At 39.4% G+C, this 20,361-nt stretch overlaps 1 protein-coding gene across 1 annotated transcript in view; it reads right to left on the reverse strand.

Moving 5' to 3' along the window:
- Positions 1–187: 187 nt before the first annotated feature.
- LOC136677207 (protein Niban 2-like) overlaps positions 188–20,361 on the reverse strand; it is a 38,025-nt gene continuing 17,851 nt past the window's right edge. The window contains exons 6-14 of the mRNA XM_066654673.1: positions 12,379–12,494; positions 8,648–8,752; positions 7,620–7,782; positions 6,140–6,327; positions 5,499–5,654; positions 3,178–3,291; positions 2,963–3,070; positions 2,773–2,884; positions 188–2,641 (exon numbers count right to left, since the gene is read on the reverse strand). Of these exons, the coding sequence (XP_066510770.1) occupies positions 1,629–2,641; positions 2,773–2,884; positions 2,963–3,070; positions 3,178–3,291; positions 5,499–5,654; positions 6,140–6,327; positions 7,620–7,782; positions 8,648–8,752; positions 12,379–12,494 (2,075 nt within the window). The 3' untranslated portion in view covers positions 188–1,628. The remainder of the gene's footprint in view (positions 2,642–2,772; positions 2,885–2,962; positions 3,071–3,177; positions 3,292–5,498; positions 5,655–6,139; positions 6,328–7,619; positions 7,783–8,647; positions 8,753–12,378; positions 12,495–20,361) is intronic.

Consider the following 20,361-nt stretch of genomic DNA (forward strand, 5'->3'; position numbering starts at 1 on the left):
TGACAGTGGCCAAGATACTGTGAGGATAGTGAAAGGGTCACAGTGCCCTCTAATGGTCCAAAGGAACCATAGCAACAAGCAAAGCACACCAGTATTAATGAGTGTTAATATTAAAGGCTACTCATCTCTCAGGCGGTGAAAATGACTGGAACGCGCACATCTCAAATCTAATTGATTTATTACCAGTAATTTTAAAGGCAAAATAAAATATTGAAAGGCAATGAAGTGCAAAAGATAATAAATAAAAGCATTAAACAATTACATTTTAAACTGCATATGCAGACAGACTGAAGTCATGTCCCAGAGAGTAAAAATGATGGTAAAAACATGGTGAAAGTGTTCTAAAGAGGCGACTTGTAGACTGGGTCAGATTTCACCAAAATGACCCCATCGGCACATCAACAATTTTACTGATCGTCATTTAACTCTGAAATACAGCAAACCCCTCTGAAACCACTTGCACTTTTCTGGCCTGCAAACCCACAACAAAGCATTCTGCTGCTAAACACTCGCCCTAAATGCAAAGCCACCTTTTAAAATAACATCTGTTTTATTAAACTGTCAGTCTACATAAATCATCTTCAGCATTTACAAGTTTACGACTGCAGAGAGCAGGCGAGTCACCTAATACGATTAACTGAAATCAGGATCTTACATAATGAAAATTAACATCTCATGCATAATTCTTAAAGGATAAAGATCATATAGTGTAGTCAGAGAAGATACCTGCAGTCCTCACTTCATAATGATGGTGGGTTCTTAAAGACTTAAGACATGACTTACCTGACACTTTACTTGAACCTTTTTACATAACCTTCATGTAACCAGGTCGAACTCACCGTCAGAAACAGCTGCTTATGACATGGTTAGATTTATATTTTGTAACAGCGTTCAAGTAAATTGTCACTGAATTGTACAGAGACGATGCTCTTGCTGGCAGTGATTAAACCTGTCAGAAAAATGGATAATCTCTCCGCTGTGATCTTGCCATCTCTAGTTTGGGTACATGGAAAAGTTTTAGCTTAATATTTAGTGAAACAAAAGGATAAAATTCCACCTGGACTTGGATATCAGGGTACCCTCACTCTGCAAAAAAATATATAAAAATTAATAGAAAATATAAAATTCAGTGTTTTCAATTTGTAGTTGATGCTAGAAATATGAGGCCTATGATAAAGACTTCAAATAAAAATGTGTACACCACGCCAAACCATTTCTTATGACCAGCATGGAGTCAGTTGCATAGTGTTAAGCAGTCTGGCTGTCAAATCAAATCCACGTCTGCATTCTCAGTGGTAGGATATCACCGCAGCCTACAGTAAAGCCCAGCTATAAAAAGAACAATTGAAATATGGAGTAAATTAGAATAAAGTATAGACTGACCACTTAGAACAGAGCCCATCCTTATGTATTATCCGTATGAAATATGTGCACAAAGTGAAATGTGACAATATAAGACTTAGGTGAATGAAAAAGACAAGGAGTGTGAGATATTGAGTGTAAACAAAACAAAACGAAACAACAAACACCAACAATCCTCATCTGTCAGACTATCACCGTTGTACAGCTGGGGGCTAAAGTCTATGTTTAAAAAATGGAATGCAAATGAGTTATGTTCCTTTAGTGATCTACGATTGTGTGGCTGGTGTGTCAGCTTCTTTCCCAGCATCCTCTTCTCCAGTTTCAGAGTCATTGTGCTTCCCCTTTCCTGCCTCTGTTTCCGTAGTTGCTGAGGCAGTCTGAGGCTCCTCCCCATCAGCCACCTCACCGGCAGGTGATTGGAAGCCGCTGTCGTCTTGGTGATGAGAGCTGGAGTCGACGGGGCTCTGCTGTAGTTCCGAGTGGCATCCCAAAGCGGTTTCTGTGGCAACCGTTTCCTGGCCTTGCGTTTGTTGTGTTGATTGCGTGTTTGGTTCTTTTGCTTCTGGAGGGGACTGATTCTCCTCTGTACTTGGGGGTGTGGTCTTATCCTCGTGGCTTGATGCTGGCTCTGTTTGATCCTTTATCGGGCTTTCAGGTGCAGGCTCCGCCTCTTTTCTGGAGGAGGGCTCTTCTGACTTCGGAGGCAGTTCTTCATTCTGCGCACTCTCTTCTTCCTGCACTGCATCGTCTATCTCCTGGATGGCGCTCTCTATGGCCAGCTTGCTCTCTGGATCCTGTGGAGATTTTGGCACAGGCTCTTGCTTGCTGGAATTTGTAGTTTTTTCCTCCTTTATTGTAGTTCCATTGGGTAAAGCAGGGGGCACTTCCTCAGATGGTGGCACACTGACACACTCTTGGGCATTGGCTTCATTGGATGCTTCTTTTTCAGACTTGGAGGAGGACTTAGTTACTGAATCCCCCTCCCCCTCTTCTTCAGGAATGTCCTCCACCCCTGGCACCTCAAGGCAGGATTCAGCGAGCAGAGCTGTGGCCGTTCCGTCTTCCTGGATCATGGAGACTACCTGCTTCATCCTGCGTCTCTTGTGGGCAGCAGAGTCTCCCTGCTCCCCGTCCACCTCTTCCTTCCCATCGCCGTACTCCTCTGCCCAGTCGATGGTGGGTTTGTCCTCCATCAGATGCAGGTTAGGGTCACTGTTGGTCAGCACAATGCTGTCTCTGTACAGATTGTGCTTCCTCTGAACAGCAGCCTCCTTCACAGCTGCAAATAGGAAACAAAAGTTAGAAGCTCTTACCCAACTTACTTTTTTAAAACTGCCTTTGCAATCAAACAGAGGTTGTGTGTGTGTGTGTGTGATTTTGAAATGTTACAATTGAGATGCGGTGTCCTACCCATCATGATGTCCTTCATGACTGTCTGAAGCACCACCTCCTCAAAGATGTTCTCCACCAGGATAAAACGTGAGAGGTCTTCAAAGATCAGCTCTTTGAACCGAGGAAAATCCTGCAAGCAAATTTTTCTTAGCATGTGGACAGGCAATAAAACAAGTTCTTGTTATAGCCATTGTACAGAGGGTCTTACTGCAGAGCAGGATGGAGAGAGCTGTTTGAGCATGTAGGGGATAAAGATCTGAAGCAAGGCCTCCCTGAAGAACCTCTTACGAACTGTACTGCTGTCATAGTCAAATTTCTGCAGAGATAAAATACAGACATGTGCGTTAAACATACAGGGCAAATGCTAATATTAATTTTTAAACAAATATTTAGTGCTGTAAGGGATGTCCTCCTCCAGCTGACCTTGATGACCCGGTCCTGGCATTTCTGGATTGTTTTGCAGAGGTCTTCTTCCTCCTTACCCTCCAGGCTCTGGTGGAGAAGCTGCTCGAATGTGTACACTGCATTGTCCATTTGCTGTAGGACACAGAAACAAAGACAGAATAATGTGTACAATTAATCTGGAAAATATTTGAATGCACTAGGTGTCTTTCACTCTGAGTGAATGATTAAGGACAAGTCACCCAATGGAAATGATCCAAAACTATCTGAAATAAAATCATGGAAAAACATAAAACCAAAAGGAGCCTGTAGTCAGAAACTTTAGCAGATTAGTTTAGTCTAATCCTAGGTTAAGGAGGAGCAATATTTATTATTATTACATACTGAAAGTACAATTCAGTCCATGGCTAGGTTTAATCCATGCCCCACCAACCTGATTCCAACTGTACACCAGCAACATGAACAGAAACCAATTTACACTAAGTTTGTAGACACCTGCTTAACGATACCCTTGATTTTAGTAAAAATGATGCATGAGTCTTTTCCCCTCGGCTGCAGTAACATTTTCTCTTTTAGAATGACTTCAGACTAGATGTTAAAATACTGCTGAGAGGATTTGATGGCTTTCACCCAAAAGCGAATAAGAGAGGTTAGGTACAGATGTTGGAAAATTAAATCTGGAGCCTTAAAAGGTACTGGATTTTAACCCCGTCTTTCTAGAGAACGCTATTCCACTGCTCCACAGCTAATGCTGGGAGACTTTATTTCCCTCTAGCCCACACTTGGCATTGAGCATAGTGGCACCACATGCATGTCCTACAGTGTTCTATTTGATTTTACACTTTTCTATGTATATCACACACACTGCAGGTGCACAAATAAATATCCCTTTAATTCACTCATTTAAAAAGATGACTACAAACTGTCACCATGGCATCCACATTCTCCACTAGGCGGCGCCACCAGTGCAATAAGAAAACGGGTTGTGAAAAAGTTGTGATCCTGCTCTGATAAAATGCACAAGAACATGTTTAGTCTTGTGTCACCACTCCCTCTGTTCCAAAAGCAAGCTTTGGTTCCATTGACAAAAACACCTCCAGTGCTTGGACAGTCATTCTGGATTTCCTAAAATGCTGGTTTTTAACGTTTTAAAGGGACCCAATCAGATCTCCAATGATCCGTGTCTATTCTATAGCAAAGACAATGCAGGCAATAATGACTGAAAGTTCACTGTAGATGATTTCAGCACCTGGCTTCAAGATGGGCATGGGCTCAGTGTGGGTTAGTAAATGGGTTATTAGTTGGACTCAGGTTAGTTGCCTCTATGGGACAAATATGGCCTATATAGGCCCATGGTGGGCTGCCATAATTTATATGGGCCCTATATTCAAAGTATCGTGGTCCTACCACTGACCCTGGAGCACATATATATTTTTGGGCCAACCTTAAGTGGACAAAACCTGCTGGTAGCCATCTGAGCTCCTCATATGGGCCCCACACGGCTGTGCTGTCTGAGCTACTGCTACTGGTATTCAATACTAAAGCAGTCTGAAACCATTCTTCCTTTATTTACCTTTTATAAAATGTACATCTAATACATCAAATGTATATAAATATAATTCATTCTTAGAAGACTCAAGCAATAAAAGCAATCTGGTGACTTTTCAAGACCTTGAAGAAATATTTCATGACAGATTTTGTTAATTTAATTTTAAAAAGCTGCTATCCATATCCTAATTCATGACAAACGGACCAACAGATTGCATTAAAATGACATCAAATAAATTGTAAATTGACTAACATTGAAATTAAAATATTGATTGTATCCTTTTCCTCAACATTACCAAAGGTCACAATAGTTTAAGGTTTTCAGCTGACAATGACAACGTTTGCCGTCTTTGGTTAGTAACCACTGGACAAGCAACATGTAGATTAAAGCATAAAAGCAGTATTTATGACATGAGCAAAACACACTCCCTTTACCACAATAACAGCATGTTTTTGTAGTGTATTTCATGTGATGTGCACCCACAAAACCACAAACCGCAATTTAAGCAAATGAGACATACCAACCACACACACACGAGATATGAAATACAGACAAAGACACTGACATTTATTCAAAACATCTGCTGCTCAAAAAAAGCCTTCCTCCTCCAGAGAAGACTCTTGGCATTCGAAATAAAAAAATGATCGTATTCCCAAAATAGCAGGAATTCAAGACTAATTAATGAAGTGTTTTTTTTTTCCACGTTGCTGTGGAAGGAATCATTTTTCAAGGGATGTGCTCATGCTGGCCTTGTGCTGCATGGTTGGATAGGAGTGGGGTTTTACAGACTCACCTCCCTCATGAGGATCTGAGCTCTCTGGACAAAAACAGAGGGGCTGCTGACGTCAAACCTCTGCTGCAGACCCTCCAGACTCAGCTGTTCTACCCTCTCATAGCAGCCCTGCATCTTCACAGGGTGGAAGGCCAGCATGGAGATCTTCTCCATGTGCTAGACAAAATCAGGAGAGACAACCATTAGGTTTAGTTCATTTGCATAGCATTTCCTAACACACCTGATTAAACTCAATATTGCAGCTAACAGGAACATTATTATTATTCAGTTACTAAACTATCTGCACCTTAAATATAAAATACCAACGATGCATCTCAGAATCCTGCTCAAAACTACACCTCATGCTGCCATGACAAACAACTTCTTCAAGTCACCCACCAATAAAGCTGCCATTGAATTTGTTTCTACAGGTTCATGCAGGAACATTTCTCATAATGCATGAAGCATCTATTGTTTTTTTTCCCCCCAATCACAATGTTTGCGCAATGAACTGAGTAACATAACAGGTATTACAAGAATAGGAAAAGCTTCCCTAGACATTAGTCTGGGAAGCTAGGAAAATGTAATTCTACGCCAAATACAAAATGGCCATTCATGCAATTTTCCAATGAATCTACCAAATGCAACCTTTTCTTCCTCACCTCTGCCAATTTCTCCTTGCTGCCACCATTCAGGAGGTTCTTACTCATGTCCACCAGCTCCCTGAAGAAGACATCACGCACCTCAAAGAAGCCTCTGCTTGTGGGCTCCATCAAGGCCTCCAGGATGGAGCTGATATATGGCTGGATGCTCACCTTCAGGAGCTTTTCTGCTTTGGGCAGTACCAGAGCTGGAGACCAACACAAGGAAGAAAGACTCTCTACAGTTAATAACATCCTCAGACCAACTGTCAAACTTGAATATGCCACTGGTTACTGGTGCGTTGGTATTAAACCTAGGTTTGGACTAAATCGTAATACCAGTGGAGATGCACCATGAAAATTCATATTTAGCTTAGAATTAGCTTTAATCCAAGTCTGGGAAAGCAGCCATAAAAGTCTTAAAAGATATTGTTCAAGAAACGGAATGTGAAACCTGAACCAAAACCTGTTCTAGACTACACAAGAGCCTTTATTGCAAAATATTCTGACTTAAGTAATGACTCACAACCCGATACGTTAAATTAATTAACCCGATACGTTTTGCAACAACCTACTCATCAGGAATCTACCCCCTTTTTTGTATAAATAGAGCAGCTCAGGCTCCAAGCAAGTTTTTTCCAAGTGGCTTGTAAATTCAGACCATTAACTTGACTCTGGAATCTGCTTAAAGAGCCCTTTAAAGTGACCCTTGATCCAGATTTTATATGGGATATTATCAGCAGAAAGTGGTCATAATTGGGGGAAGAAAATAAATATATAAATAAATGTGTGTTGCAAGAACAACTAAAGTTTTGAAATGTGTGTTCTGGGTGAAAACTTTTAAATATAAAGCCCAAAAGCATGCCATGTACAGCATCATAGGAAAATATGCATTCCTAAAAATTCTTCCTGTAGATGGTACTTTAGTTCAGGAAGTCCAACTCACGATACATACATAGGGGAAGTAATTTTAAAGCAGAGTTAGAATGGTTTAAACTATATATAATGAATAAGCATTCACAAAAAAACCACAAATCCAAAAAAAATGTAAATGTTCCTTGCGGAATCCAACAGGGTTTGATTTTGGAGCCTTTAAATTAAATTAAAAGAACCCTTAAACTGGTATAGCAATTTTTCATTGTGTAAAGACTATAAACATTTAAAGGCTTCAAAGCACATACAAACCTCCATTTCAAACCCTGGACCTCAAGGAACCAAATATCTGAAGCACGTTTAAAAGTTCATTTATAAGCGTCAGTGTGCACACCTATCAGCCAGTTTGCTTTGCACTCCATCTGCACACAACTGTTCAAGAATGCAGTTTGTCAGCTCTTGTTTCTTGAAACAAAAACTGAAATCTTTGCCAAAATCAGTCATACAGCATCTTCAGATAGAACACATTTTAAAATGGTTTTTCAAAAGCAGTATTATACTATAAAACTATGCCTTATGAATAGAGTCAATAAAGAGTGATGGCAACTTAAAATATATAAGTGTGTACCTCTGATTTTGTTGGTGACATGCTCTTTGGAAGTGATGATCTGGTCCATATTTGTGCGAATGGCAGTCTCCAGTTGGGGGCGCTCTGCCTCACAGCTCTGAACTATTGCCTCATACTGGGACTGGGTTAGGCTCTGAACCAAACTGTACGCTGAATCTGAAAACTACACACACATATTAAAAACTTGTGATGAATGGCAATATATAATCTGCAATGTCACCGCAGCAATAAAAAGGGCTGTGCAAAAGTACAGATACAGGGCCTTCTACAAATCTGCAATCATCACGGGGAGGTACTGAAGAGGAATGTTGAAACATAAACAGCTGATATTCCCTCTCACAAACTGTATACACAGCAATTTATATGTACATGGCATCACTAAATATTTAGAAACATTTAAAATAGGACGACACACACAGAGGTGTTAGAGGTAAAATCTGATGAAGAATCTCATGCAAATATTTGAATACATTTGGACTAATAATGCTTTTTAAATGAGTGAATTAATCCACTTCATGGAACAATGTAGTGAGCAATTAACCAATTTAGCTGGTTTTACAGAATATTTCCTTTCATTTCATTTAATATTACGAGGAAAAACACCCATAAAATATCCTATAATCTTCAGTGCATGCAACTATTTTTTAATCGCAATGACTGTATTAGACTTTACTCTGATTTTATCCTGGTAGCGCACTAGTAAAACCTCCAGAACATTTCTAGAAACACTGACTCATCATCATGACAATCATGTTGCACCTAAAGCACGTGTTTCACGTGCTGCATGTGCAAAAGGCAACTCCAGGGCATCTCCGGACCAGATACTGCTCTAGAATTTCTCTAGAGATTTTCTGGAGTTGGTGTGTGAACGGGGCCCACATTGTGCTACATCATTAAGACACCCTGGGCAAGACTACCAACACCACAACTGCTTACCTCATCTAACATGTGTACACTAGGTTGCTCTGTATAGGGGAGTTGGCCAAATGGTCTAAATGTAATGGCTGCGGTTTTGTTGAGAGTTTTACCAGGATCCAGCTCTTTTGTTTCTCCTGCAGCTTGCCTTTCAGACGAGGACTGATCAGGTCCCTCAGCTCCAGAACCAGAGTCTCCATCACCAGATTAGCCAGAATCTGAAATCACAAGCAGTATGAGCAAACAAACTACATCTTTAATCCCATAAAGCATTCATTCATTCATTCATTTCCCCTCAAAATATCATTAGTTAAAAAGTACACAAAAATAGCTCTCCATCGTTCCAAAGTTATTAGTAATTCCTTAAAAAGTAAAATGATTATACAACACATGCCTGAAAGCTGCCAAAAACACTTATCAACTACACATCCCTCATTTTCAGTGCCAACTTAAAATAAATAAATCTGAAATGGATATGGGATCTTGTGCAATTGCAGTAAGCAATAATATAATCACGACATCGTCGCTGTCAGATGAAAAACATATCTGTATTTTTGTGGATTTTTTAGTTTCCTTCATCTTTTGAACACAGCAGCTGTACTTCACACTGGTCCATTAATGTCATTTTTACACAATACAAATCCTCCAACATTATTTGAAATTCTACAGTATGTTAAAAATTTTTTCCTACGACTATAAATTTGCTATTTTGGAGATACAGTGATCCCTCGTTCTTCGCTGGAAAATATTTTTTTTATGTATTTAACGAGTATTTGGACTTTTAAAACCCTCCCTGTACCCACCCTTTGCATTAAACAGTCATTCTATAATGTTTTACTGGAACTGGAACTACATGTGATATCCTACCAGTTTCTTTAATAGAGTAATTTCTAATCTGTGATTTAGTGTAAGTACATTTCACTCGGACGTGGCCATGAACAATACATGTACTGCACATAAGAAATACTTGTATTAGACTAGGCCTGTAGGTGACAAAATATATCATTTACATGTAAATGATTAAAAAAAGCCCCCTTCAAAAAACCCACGAAGTAGCAAGGGATTACTGTACATATGTTTCACTGGTCACCGGCCATGTGTTTTTGGTCATATTTCTATAAATATACACTTATCAAAAGTAGATCTATTAGAACCTTGCTACCACCCAAAACACTATAGTCAGTTACAGCATTTATAAACTGACCTTTTAACCTCATCATCTCTGACTGACATGTCCAGGCAAGTTCAGACAGCAGCACAGATCATCCTACCAATTGAATACAACAGCTAGTGATTTCTAATGGAGGCATAGGGGCTGAGATTACTCATTACCATAAACCTTGGACCTTCCCAGACAGCCAAGAGGGTCAGAAAAACTGCCTGTTGCACCAACACACACTTCTACAGTAGCTCAAAACTGAGGTTTGCATTAATAATCATTGTTATCCTGCAAACAAGTGGAGTTTCGCAATAACTGTTGTAAGCAATAAAAGCCACACCCTTATTACTAACTGTCTATATACAATCACCCACTGTGTACTGGCCTCATAGCTTTCATCTCTGTTACTAAAGTGCCTTTGCTTTACAGTAGGGCTTTCATGATTACTGACGGGTTTAAATCATAAAAATCCACATTTCTAAGCCGTTTCCTACAAAGAAAAACTCAATCCTTCTTTTAATGAAAAGTCATAAATACAAAAGGATTTCATTATAATCTTTATATTTCTCATTAAACTAGGAGTGAATACAACCCCTAATCAGCTGCACCTGCCAGCAGCTCTCTGGCCACATGTTTTGCATCATTTGTAATTAAAGATGCTTTAGTTCATTTCACCGTACTAGATAAGCTGACACTTGTCAGAAAACACTTATTTTAGCTTTGTTTATTTAGCTTCATATCAGTTGCCATGGAATGCTAATGAATGTGTCATATTGCTTCATATTAAGGATGACATCATAAAATGTGACCAGTATCGTCTAGAAGTGTCAAAGACAAGAATCATTAGTGAATATTTATAAACACACTGTCAACAGAACAATCAAATTCAAATTTTGAGATTACACAGATGACCAATGGCTATGAATATCTAATTAAACAAATGTAACTGTCAAATGTATCTTGAGATCAAAACCAGAACAAACCAGAAGTGCAGGACAGATGTGCTATTCTTAAACTACAGAGAAAATGGTTCTGTGAAGCACTGAAAAAGCATTTTTTAGGTGATAAGGAACCTACTTAGAAACAGGTTGTTTATGAAATATTCTTCACAATTAAATCATTTCTGCAGTGCTCAAGTGTCTAAGAAACTCTTCAAGAGTTTCTTTTTTTATAACCCACATTCACACAGCTTTCCTGGTGCTTGCAGCTGGAGCCTACTTTCTCTGTCACTAACAAGTAATATAAGCCGTAAATACAATAAGGGGAAGTGATGAACAAAACCACCCTGTAGGCCATAAATAAACATTACTTCAAGTGTGGTATGTGGCATTAGGTCAGCAACTTGAGGCCCATCTGGGTACAATTAGCCAAAAAAAAAAAGGAACTTCAAGTGACTCGTGCAGTTTTACTTCTGCTAAGAAAGATGAGGTGTGCAGTACATCATTGAAGCATATGAAAACTTATTACTTGAAAAATTATTTGATTCAATTTGTGGTTACTTATACATCCATTTTGTTACAATTTAAAGCCCCCACCCCACACCACACACACTATATTAATTACTGATAACTGTATGGATATTACAGATGCAGGAAAATGATACCAAACTGTCACCTGCTTATCCAAAGTATTTAAAAGTACACAGTATGCCCCTTTTTGCCTATACACTTCTAAATGTTGACAGCATTCAGCCACAGGAGCATTAACTGGATCAGGTGCTGGATGATTACTTCCAGGATCATAAACATGACTCAACCTCATTGCAAAGGTATTGAATGGCATTCTCTGACTCTAGAGAACACAGTCAATACTCTCCAGTCCAATCCTGAAGGGATTTAAACTGTTGCAGCCAATGCTTGTCATTTAGCATAGTGACCATTTACTTCAGAGCATCCCATTTCATGGGAGTGAACAAGCTGTGCCCCCACAATGGGTGCACCATAAAGTAGCCGAATTCACCTGGGTGTGTACAAACCCAGAACATAAACAATGTTTTGTTCTGTAATGTAAGTCTGAATAAGGGAAACTGCAGATAAAGACATTACAAGAAAACAGTTCAACACTATAGAAGTGAGAAAGCCACACCCTGCTATTAGCCTGAACTCTGCTGACAAAGATCTTTACAACTCTTCAACCAAGTGGGTCACTGGGAGCTATAATGACATTTATTTGTAACCTATTACAACCTGATTAAAAAAAAAAAGACCTTTGCTGTTGTCTCGGTGCAATAACCTGCCTGACCCGCCTCCATTCTCTGCCAATGAGGCATAAAGACTTGAGGACAGGCTGAATCTGCACACCTTATACAAAACACAGCGATAATAGAACAGAGAGAGTGGAAGAAAGGTGTGGGACAGTATATAAATCTAGTCTGATATTGACGATATTCTTGCAGTACTGGTAAAATTTGTGGAAAAGGTTTAGAAAGCACTAATAGGCATCATTTAACTGCATGTAGTAGCTGAGATCAGTGAGAGCTTAAGGTCAAGAGGCTCCAGCCCTGAACTACAAAGGAAAATAATAAAATAAATAACATTTGATGTTAGAGATCACGACATACAGCTTGGGTCCAAACCTGGAGTCAGATTTCATTTTTTACCATTCACACAGCATCTGAGTAAGACCTTCAATTGTTTGTGTGTGTGTGTGTGAGCGAGAAAACTTGTGCGCGTGCATGAGTTTTACCTGATGAGGAACCCCACACATCATGTCCCAGGTGCCATAGTGACTGCGAGCTTGTCGATAGAGTCTCACTGCATCAGTGAACGCAGGAGTCTCTACCTTACACTCCTCTGATAAACCTGAGAAAGAGAGAGACAGAGAGCACAAGTTTAAAAGTGTATCATGATTTGTCATCATTGTACAGCAATAGAACAAAAATTGACCTTCACATTTAACCCATCCTCAGCAGTAGGAGGGAAAAGGGAAAGAAAAAATAGTTTTTTGAGGATATAGGGCTTTTCCTGCACTCTCTCCACTCCCATTTTTCCTGCTGGCACCAGGAATCAAGCTGGCGACCTTTGAGTCCCAAACCCACTTCTCTTACGTTACCATTTAGACCACAGCTGTCCGTGCGAACGAGAATGTCAGTGACCTCATTGCAGACTTCTCTTTACAAGAAGTGAAGTGAGAGATCAGGCATAAGTGTGTGTAACTGTGCATTTTCGAAAGTGAAACTAGTTACGCTCTCTCATTCACTCACTCTACCCACGCGTGCGCACACACACTCGATGCATTGACCACATCTTTGTACGTTTCTGTACATTGTCTATTTGGTGGCCACAAAGATTTAGAGTCTAAATATCGCATAGGTACTAGGTCAATTAAGCTGTCATCAGAGGATCAGGGAGATCTTCTGTAGCTGAGAAACTAAATAACAATCAGCCAGATGTTGATTATTGTTTTATATTGCTTGTGTATACTGTTGACTCAAAGCTACTGCAAATCCATGACTTAAATACCAGCTAACATATGTTTGTGTGTACATGCGAGACTGTGTGTGTGGTCCAGATATATATCATGTTTCAACAAAAACCTGTTTACAGTCACATTGTCAAGACTTCTGTCCATTATAGGATTTCAAATCCGCTCCCCATAACACAAATCATTACGTAAGGTAAGGGTCTATAAAATGAATGGAAGTCTAAGTAAATGTCCTCACAATGTATTAAAGCACGGGTTGTGACAAAGAGGGGAAGTAAGCTGGAAATTGGCTGGGTGTGGGGGTAGAGGCATGTTGGCAGGAAGTCCATGACTTTACATGAGAATGAGAGACAAAAAAAAATTGCAACCAAAATGCTATTTGAAACAGCACATGATGTTTACTTCTTTTGACTTCAAAAACCAAACTAATTGTGCAATGGATGTATGCTCTAGCTTAAACTGCACATAAGCCTGAGGTCACCACGCCCAATGACAAGTGAGTGCTAGATGGTTATAAAGCCCACAGACTTGGCTGGTGAAGCAGTGGATGTATGGTCTGGAGTAATGAAACTCCATCCAATACCTTGGGGGATGAACTGGAGTATTGGTTGCGATCCAGATCTAAACAACCATAATCAGTACCGGACCTCGTTAAAATGCTTGTGGATTAATGCCCTTAAATCTTCACGGGAAGCATTCAAAGACACACTGTAAAGCCTTTCTAGAAGAGAAGTTGCAGCAAAGAAGGGGCAACCTAACTATTAATACCTTTGGTATCAGAAGAAATGTTGAATAAGCAAGTGTCTGTTAAAGTTGGCTCATATTGTGTAACAGAGCAACGCTACACAAATCGCTAATCCTTACATGACACCAAAGAACCCATGTCTGAGACGCAGCCTCATTAAGAGGTCTGCTACTAAACAAACCCACGCCCACTCTTCCTCCCTGCCTTTTCACACATCCACAAACCAATGCTTCACTGCAGAGGCATGTGCACTATTTAAACCATTTCCTCTCAATAATTTCATAGTTCCGGTCACTGTGTCCAGCTCTGATGCCTTACTGTGATCGCTACTGGTCATTAAGAGGGGCTCACTGTGCTGCCACAAAAGAGCTTTTTTAAGCTTATTAGTCCACACTGCTGCATTCCTGCTTTGCTGTGCCTCTCATAACCTAATTGCGGGAATGCCAAAGAATTCTGGCTCTGCAACACATTGCGAAAGCTCTCAAAGGGATTGCAGTTCAGCCAAACTCTACCTAGATGTATCCCAGCTGTATGGCAAGCACTGATAGAAGTTTTGTTTCTCCGTGCTGTGGCAGGGCACATAGCCAAGGAAATTAATTGCCGTCACATACCATGCTTTATTGGGACACCAGTGTGTAGGCAGACTGCACAACAAACAACAGAAAGAAACTGCTATATTAAGGCCTGGAAAACAGTAATAAACATACAATCAAACGACAGTGAATTCACAGTCTGTGGCCAAACACTGGAACCCTGCTGGACTTGACCTTGATTTGGGGATTTGGAAGTTGCAGAAAAGCATTTCTCCCATATCTCACTCTAAACGTGTAGATTCTCCGACATGCCAGGTCATTCTGTTTTTAAAACAGTTACATTCCAGTGATAACACGACCCCATGTTCAGTTCAGATTAATCCCAGAGTGTGTCCAGCCCAGTCTGGCCATCCTTGGATAGCCTTGGATATGCCCAGATTGAGCTACAGGTCACACCTTGCTGCTTGTGGAAAGCAGCAGGACATTGTGTGATGTAATTGATTTTTTTGTTTGTTTGTTTTTAAACAGTGTTGAAGCCAAACATGCAAAAGACACAAAACATGTGCTCAGCTCATGCTTTCAGCTGGTCACCAGGTCTGTTTAACATTCACCAAATCGTAAATCCAATGGCAATTCTTGGGGGGAAATGACATAAACAAAGATTCCCTGGTATAACTTGATTTGTGTAGCACACGGTAGATGTGTTGTAGAGGATTTCCACTACCAAATAAACAATTATTAAATTATCTGTCGTCTTCTCTAAACATAGATCGGGATCTAATCCAAAACCCACCTATAACCTCAATCCAAAGCTCTGGTATCCATTCTAATTATAATGATACACAGTCAGAGCTTCCCCAGATTACTTGAAAATATTTTGACCAGAATAGCACCCCTTACCCTTAACCTAAAATAATTTAATAAAGACATATTTTGGTGTCTTAAGTTTGTTTCTTTGGTTTTGCACTGAAGCTACAATGCTAATGCAGCTAGTAAGTAGTGGATGCTTATGAAGCCATAAGCACAGAGTTCCTTAAAAAGTACTTTTGTAAATGAGAATTACAACCATTACCACACAGTGTAAAGACACATTATAAAAGATTTTTTCAACAACATTTTATTTTAAGAATATTAATTCCAAATAAGCACAGGACCTATACACACTGGTCAAATACACACTTTTATATATACAGCCAAATATAAAAATGCTGTCTGTGTTCTTCTATTACAGTCAATAAGTGATTTTGTCAATTAGTGCAACAAATACTACTATATAGGTGAGGTTATACAGAATGATGGTGTAAATATACTCAGCTTGTCCCAGCAATTATTAAACAGTCTAAGACCAAGTTCCTGAAGATAATTACTGAACATAATGATGGCCATAATCCTGCTGCAATGTCGTATGCATATCAGTGTACATAGAGAAAGGAGGTTGAACCATGAGACGAGAGAGAGAGAGAAAAAAAAATACAAGGGAATAAACATTATTCTGAATGGAAGTGAATGGAGTCTAAGTTTAAAGATAAGGGAGTGTTTCTTGCTTATAATAAATAAACAAACAAACCACCTTTATTGGATCCCACATGATCTCTGAAAAGAGGAACTACTCATTTACCTTCCTAGCAATCAGTGAAGTGTACCACAACCAGCAAGCACAAAACTCCCCCTTCCCCTTTCTGTGGCCATACACACACCACAGGTGGCTGCCTCTGACCCCTGCACGAGCCACTAAGCAGCGAGAAACAATGTCAAAGCCACAGAGCTCTTCTTTCCAACATATAAATCACATCTGACGTTCTACGATTCTGAAACAGGTGCTTAGCGGTATTAAATCTTAGTTAGAACTTGAGAGTACCCACTTAAGGTGATCTTTGTACCATAAATGGAAAAAGTCAGCTCTAAAAAGGTGCCCTTACCTACGTCACATTCACATTTTTAAAAGCAGCGTGTCATTTTTACCAACAAAACTAGCAAATAATGTTTATGCATGCATTCGTTAACTCTGTTTTACATTTCTGTAAAGTTCAACTCACATACGATGAAAAATCAAACTGCTTTAGTCCACGCCAGTTTACGCTCCATAGTGTGGGTCTCCCACAGGCCATTGTTTAAAATAGGTTTACTACAAAACCTCTCATACACCCAGGCCATTACTGATTATTCTTCTTATAAAAGAGCAATTCTTCTGACAGATAAAGATAGCCGAGAGCTCAGTGGTAGTTCTGTAGAAAAAAAAAAAAAAAAAAAAAAAAGTACAGTTTTCTAGCTTAACCCAAAAACCAGTACACTAAAATGACCTTATTATACCATTCCACCTTAAAAAAAACAAAAAAAACAAAAAAAAAAAAAAACTGTCAGTTCCAAGTGCCAAGTTGAGTTTTTCAAAATTTCAGTTCCACTTTAAATGCTGCAATGATATTCACACAGTGACACTAACACCAGCACATTTGATGTTTTCTTTACACCTTAAACAGTGCAAAGAAGTTACAGGTGTCTGGACAAAACTACTGCATCATTTAAGGTGACAAAGCTGCAAGCTGGAGTTTGCTTCTTTTACTTCTATTTATTTCAGCTTGAGTGCTGCAGCTGTGTATTTATATTGATTGATGAAAAAATATTATTTGTTTACACCTTATTTTGGTCTGTATATGGCTGTTTATTCTTAAGCCATAGAAAGAGAGAGAATGCTAGTGGAGAGTAACGTGCAACTGTCAAAAAATGGTCACATTTCAGCTCACAGAGTTCAGGTAAGAGGACCCCTTATCAAAATTTTGCTTAGGGCCTCAGGAAAGTCTAGACCGGCTCTGATCCCCTTTGACATATTTTGTGTCTTGGCCTATTTTTGCCAACTAGTATTGTGCAACCTGCCTCATCACACCGCCCTCACACCGCAGAGTGTGTGGGCTCACTTAAAAAAATAGGCATCAAAGATGAAATATACTGTCAAAACCATCTTGAAAACAAGTGACGCAATCATAGCTGGATAATATAGGAGCATCCAGGAAGGGTATTGTCCTTAAAAGCAAGGATGGGTCTAGGCTTGCCATTTTGACAAGAAAAACAAAACAGAACAAGGCTTTCTCTCATGTGACGTTGACTGATACAGTGGAAACACACTGCAGTGAGTTGTTAAGCATTAATATTTTATAGATCCAGATTTTACACTTACGAAAACTATAGATGAGCCAACGAAGAAAAAAGGAAAATCTAAGATTGTTTCCAATGTGTGGTTCACAATGCAGGTTCTGTCTTGACATACATAATGTGTAACATAAGGTGTAATATTGGCCATCCCGGTGTAACAAGCTCAATTGTGAAGACACCACTTTCAAAACTGATGAACTGTTATTTTTCTCTGCCACCATGATTATTATTCATTTACTCACTGTCTGTAACCATTTATCCAGTTCAGGGTTGCAGTGGGTCCAGAGCCTACCTGGAATTACTGAACACACAAGGCAGGAACTGGATGGGGCACCAGTCTATTGGAGGGCAATACACAGTGACACACACCTATGGACATCTAGGTTGCCAATTCACCTACAAATGTGTGTGTTTTTTAGAGCACCCGGAGGTAACTGCAGACAGGGGAGAACACTCCCCACAGGCTGAGGCAGGGCTCAAGCCCACATCCCCAGGACAGTGGAGGTGTGCAACATCAACACTACATGTTGTGCCAAACATGTATGAAGCACAGATAAAACTGAAGTAGCAGCCATTTTGAAGCCCGAATTTTGTTTATACTTCTTCCTATTCTTATAGATAAAACTTTCATGCAGTACACTAAACCACATAAGCTTGTCTAGGATTATTTATGTGATCGGAGGGTTGTTTTAGATGGCCTCGACATGCAATTTGCACATATATAATGCATGCACTTCCTTTATTTGTTAGCTACAACAGCTTCATAGCTCCAGGGCAAAACTAAAGCACATCTGAACTGATCAGCTGTATTTGGCACAAGAATAAAATATTTTTAGCAAAAAATTTTGATGAACTATTTCTTTAAGAGGACTCCATGACCCTTCCACCCAGAGAGCATGAAAACCCAGCTGTGACCACTCTAAAGAATCTGGACTCCAGCAGAAAGAGAAACCTCAGTACTAGGATTTATAACAAGGAACTTACAAACTATGGGAGAGAACTGCCTTTTTGTGTTAAGATTCCTCCCACATACAGTGTGACAGATGGGATAAGACAGAATAATTATGTCCAGGAGGCCTCAAGACTCAGGTTTCAACAAGAGTCATAAATATTAGCAGCTAATGTAGTGCCTAAGAACGTTTACAGGAGAAGAGCATTTCATCATAAATCTAATGCTGTATTTTAATGTAAATATTATGTGTTTGTTGTGAACAGGTGCATTACTGTTAGGGCCCATATGGACATGTTTTTTTATGATTATTATTCTTAACAGCAAATCCTTGAAGTAAGTAGTAAACCACAAACTCAGAGGGGGCTATTGAAAATCAATCGTCCTGTGTTGCAATACTCCCATCAGAAGCAGCATTAACACAACAGTCTTTGTTCCTTCACATAAGCCTCTAGCTTATAAGATATAAGATCTATGTGCAATGCCAGGTGCTGGCTGGAATAGTGTAAAACACATTCTTCAGTAGCTGATACACTGATCGACAAAACTGGGTTTGGCAAAAATGGTAGAAGGCCTCTACCAAGGAGAACACACTGTGCAAACAGTAACGCTAGGTGGAAGAGGGATAATAATCTAGGCTAAAGCTCACTGTGAAAGATAATGTGAGTGCTAAAGTGCATAATGCAGGATATAATGACAAGTCCATATTATTGCCATGGTTACAGAATGGACTTCACAATTTAGCAGGACGTGTGATGGTCAACTTTCCATTAATATATCCCAAATTTTAATGATATACTGAAAAACAGATTTAAACATAGAATCAATAAGGTTGTGTTTCTTATTTCATATTTCTTATTGATTATTTGAGGTTAATGGATTAACAGCTTAAGTTGTGAATTAAAGTTAGAAAAGCTCTAGGCCTCTAAACAAGCTGAATGACAGGTCTGGGCCTGTGCAGATGGCATGACAGAGTTTCTCAAAAACAGTTAGTTATTTCTTTGTGAGAGGAGGGGGAGGCAATTTGAGAAAATTTCGCAGTAACAATAACAAGGCACTGAAGCCAATGGATAAATGTTTGCAGTCAGTGTTTAGGCAAAAACAAAATGAACGGTTTCACAAAGTCTGTGCAAGTGTGCAAGGAATGACACAGCCACAAAACACTGGGGTCAGTGGAACCTAACAATATCCCAATGCATTTGCACTGAGTCTACAATACATTCAGCTATTATTTAGAACATAAATCAACCACGCAGGAGAAAATGACATCTCTAAAACCTGGATGGATTAACCTTGAATGGATCAATAGAAATATCCTTCATTCCATTAGCATTCACTGCATATCCAAGTTCTCATTCAATGTACTTTTCTGGAATGTAAGTTTTTAATATGCATTTTGTCCATGTTTGCTGCAGCAAGAGCTTCTAACCTTCTGTAAAGGTCTTACACGTTGGAACCCATCTGTGAACATCTGATGATCTTCAGCCACAATCATATTAATAAGATCAGATACCGATAGTTAGCTTGGGAAGAGTTGGACTGGCGTTTGTTATCCAAGTGTTTGGATGTGAAATCTTGGTTGGACAGTTTTTAAAACCTTCTCCTTTTAACTGATGTTTATGTATAATTTTGGCCTCTTAATAAATGTTTATTTGGTGGCTGACTGGTATCTATACCTTGATCAAGAACCTATACACTGTTGATCTGGGTGATCTCATTCCTCTCATAGCCTTGAGCTATGGAATTCTTTCTGCTCTCAAGCACACGAAAGGAATGCTTTTCACCACACCCAAAGCTCTGATCATGTTTCCCCATTTGATAAACAGCTGTCAGAAAACACACACAGTCTGAATAAAGTGCTCCAATTAATC

Source organism: Hoplias malabaricus, chromosome X2 (assembly GCF_029633855.1).
Source record: "Hoplias malabaricus isolate fHopMal1 chromosome X2, fHopMal1.hap1, whole genome shotgun sequence".
In the NCBI taxonomy this organism is placed as follows: domain Eukaryota; kingdom Metazoa; phylum Chordata; class Actinopteri; order Characiformes; family Erythrinidae; genus Hoplias; species Hoplias malabaricus.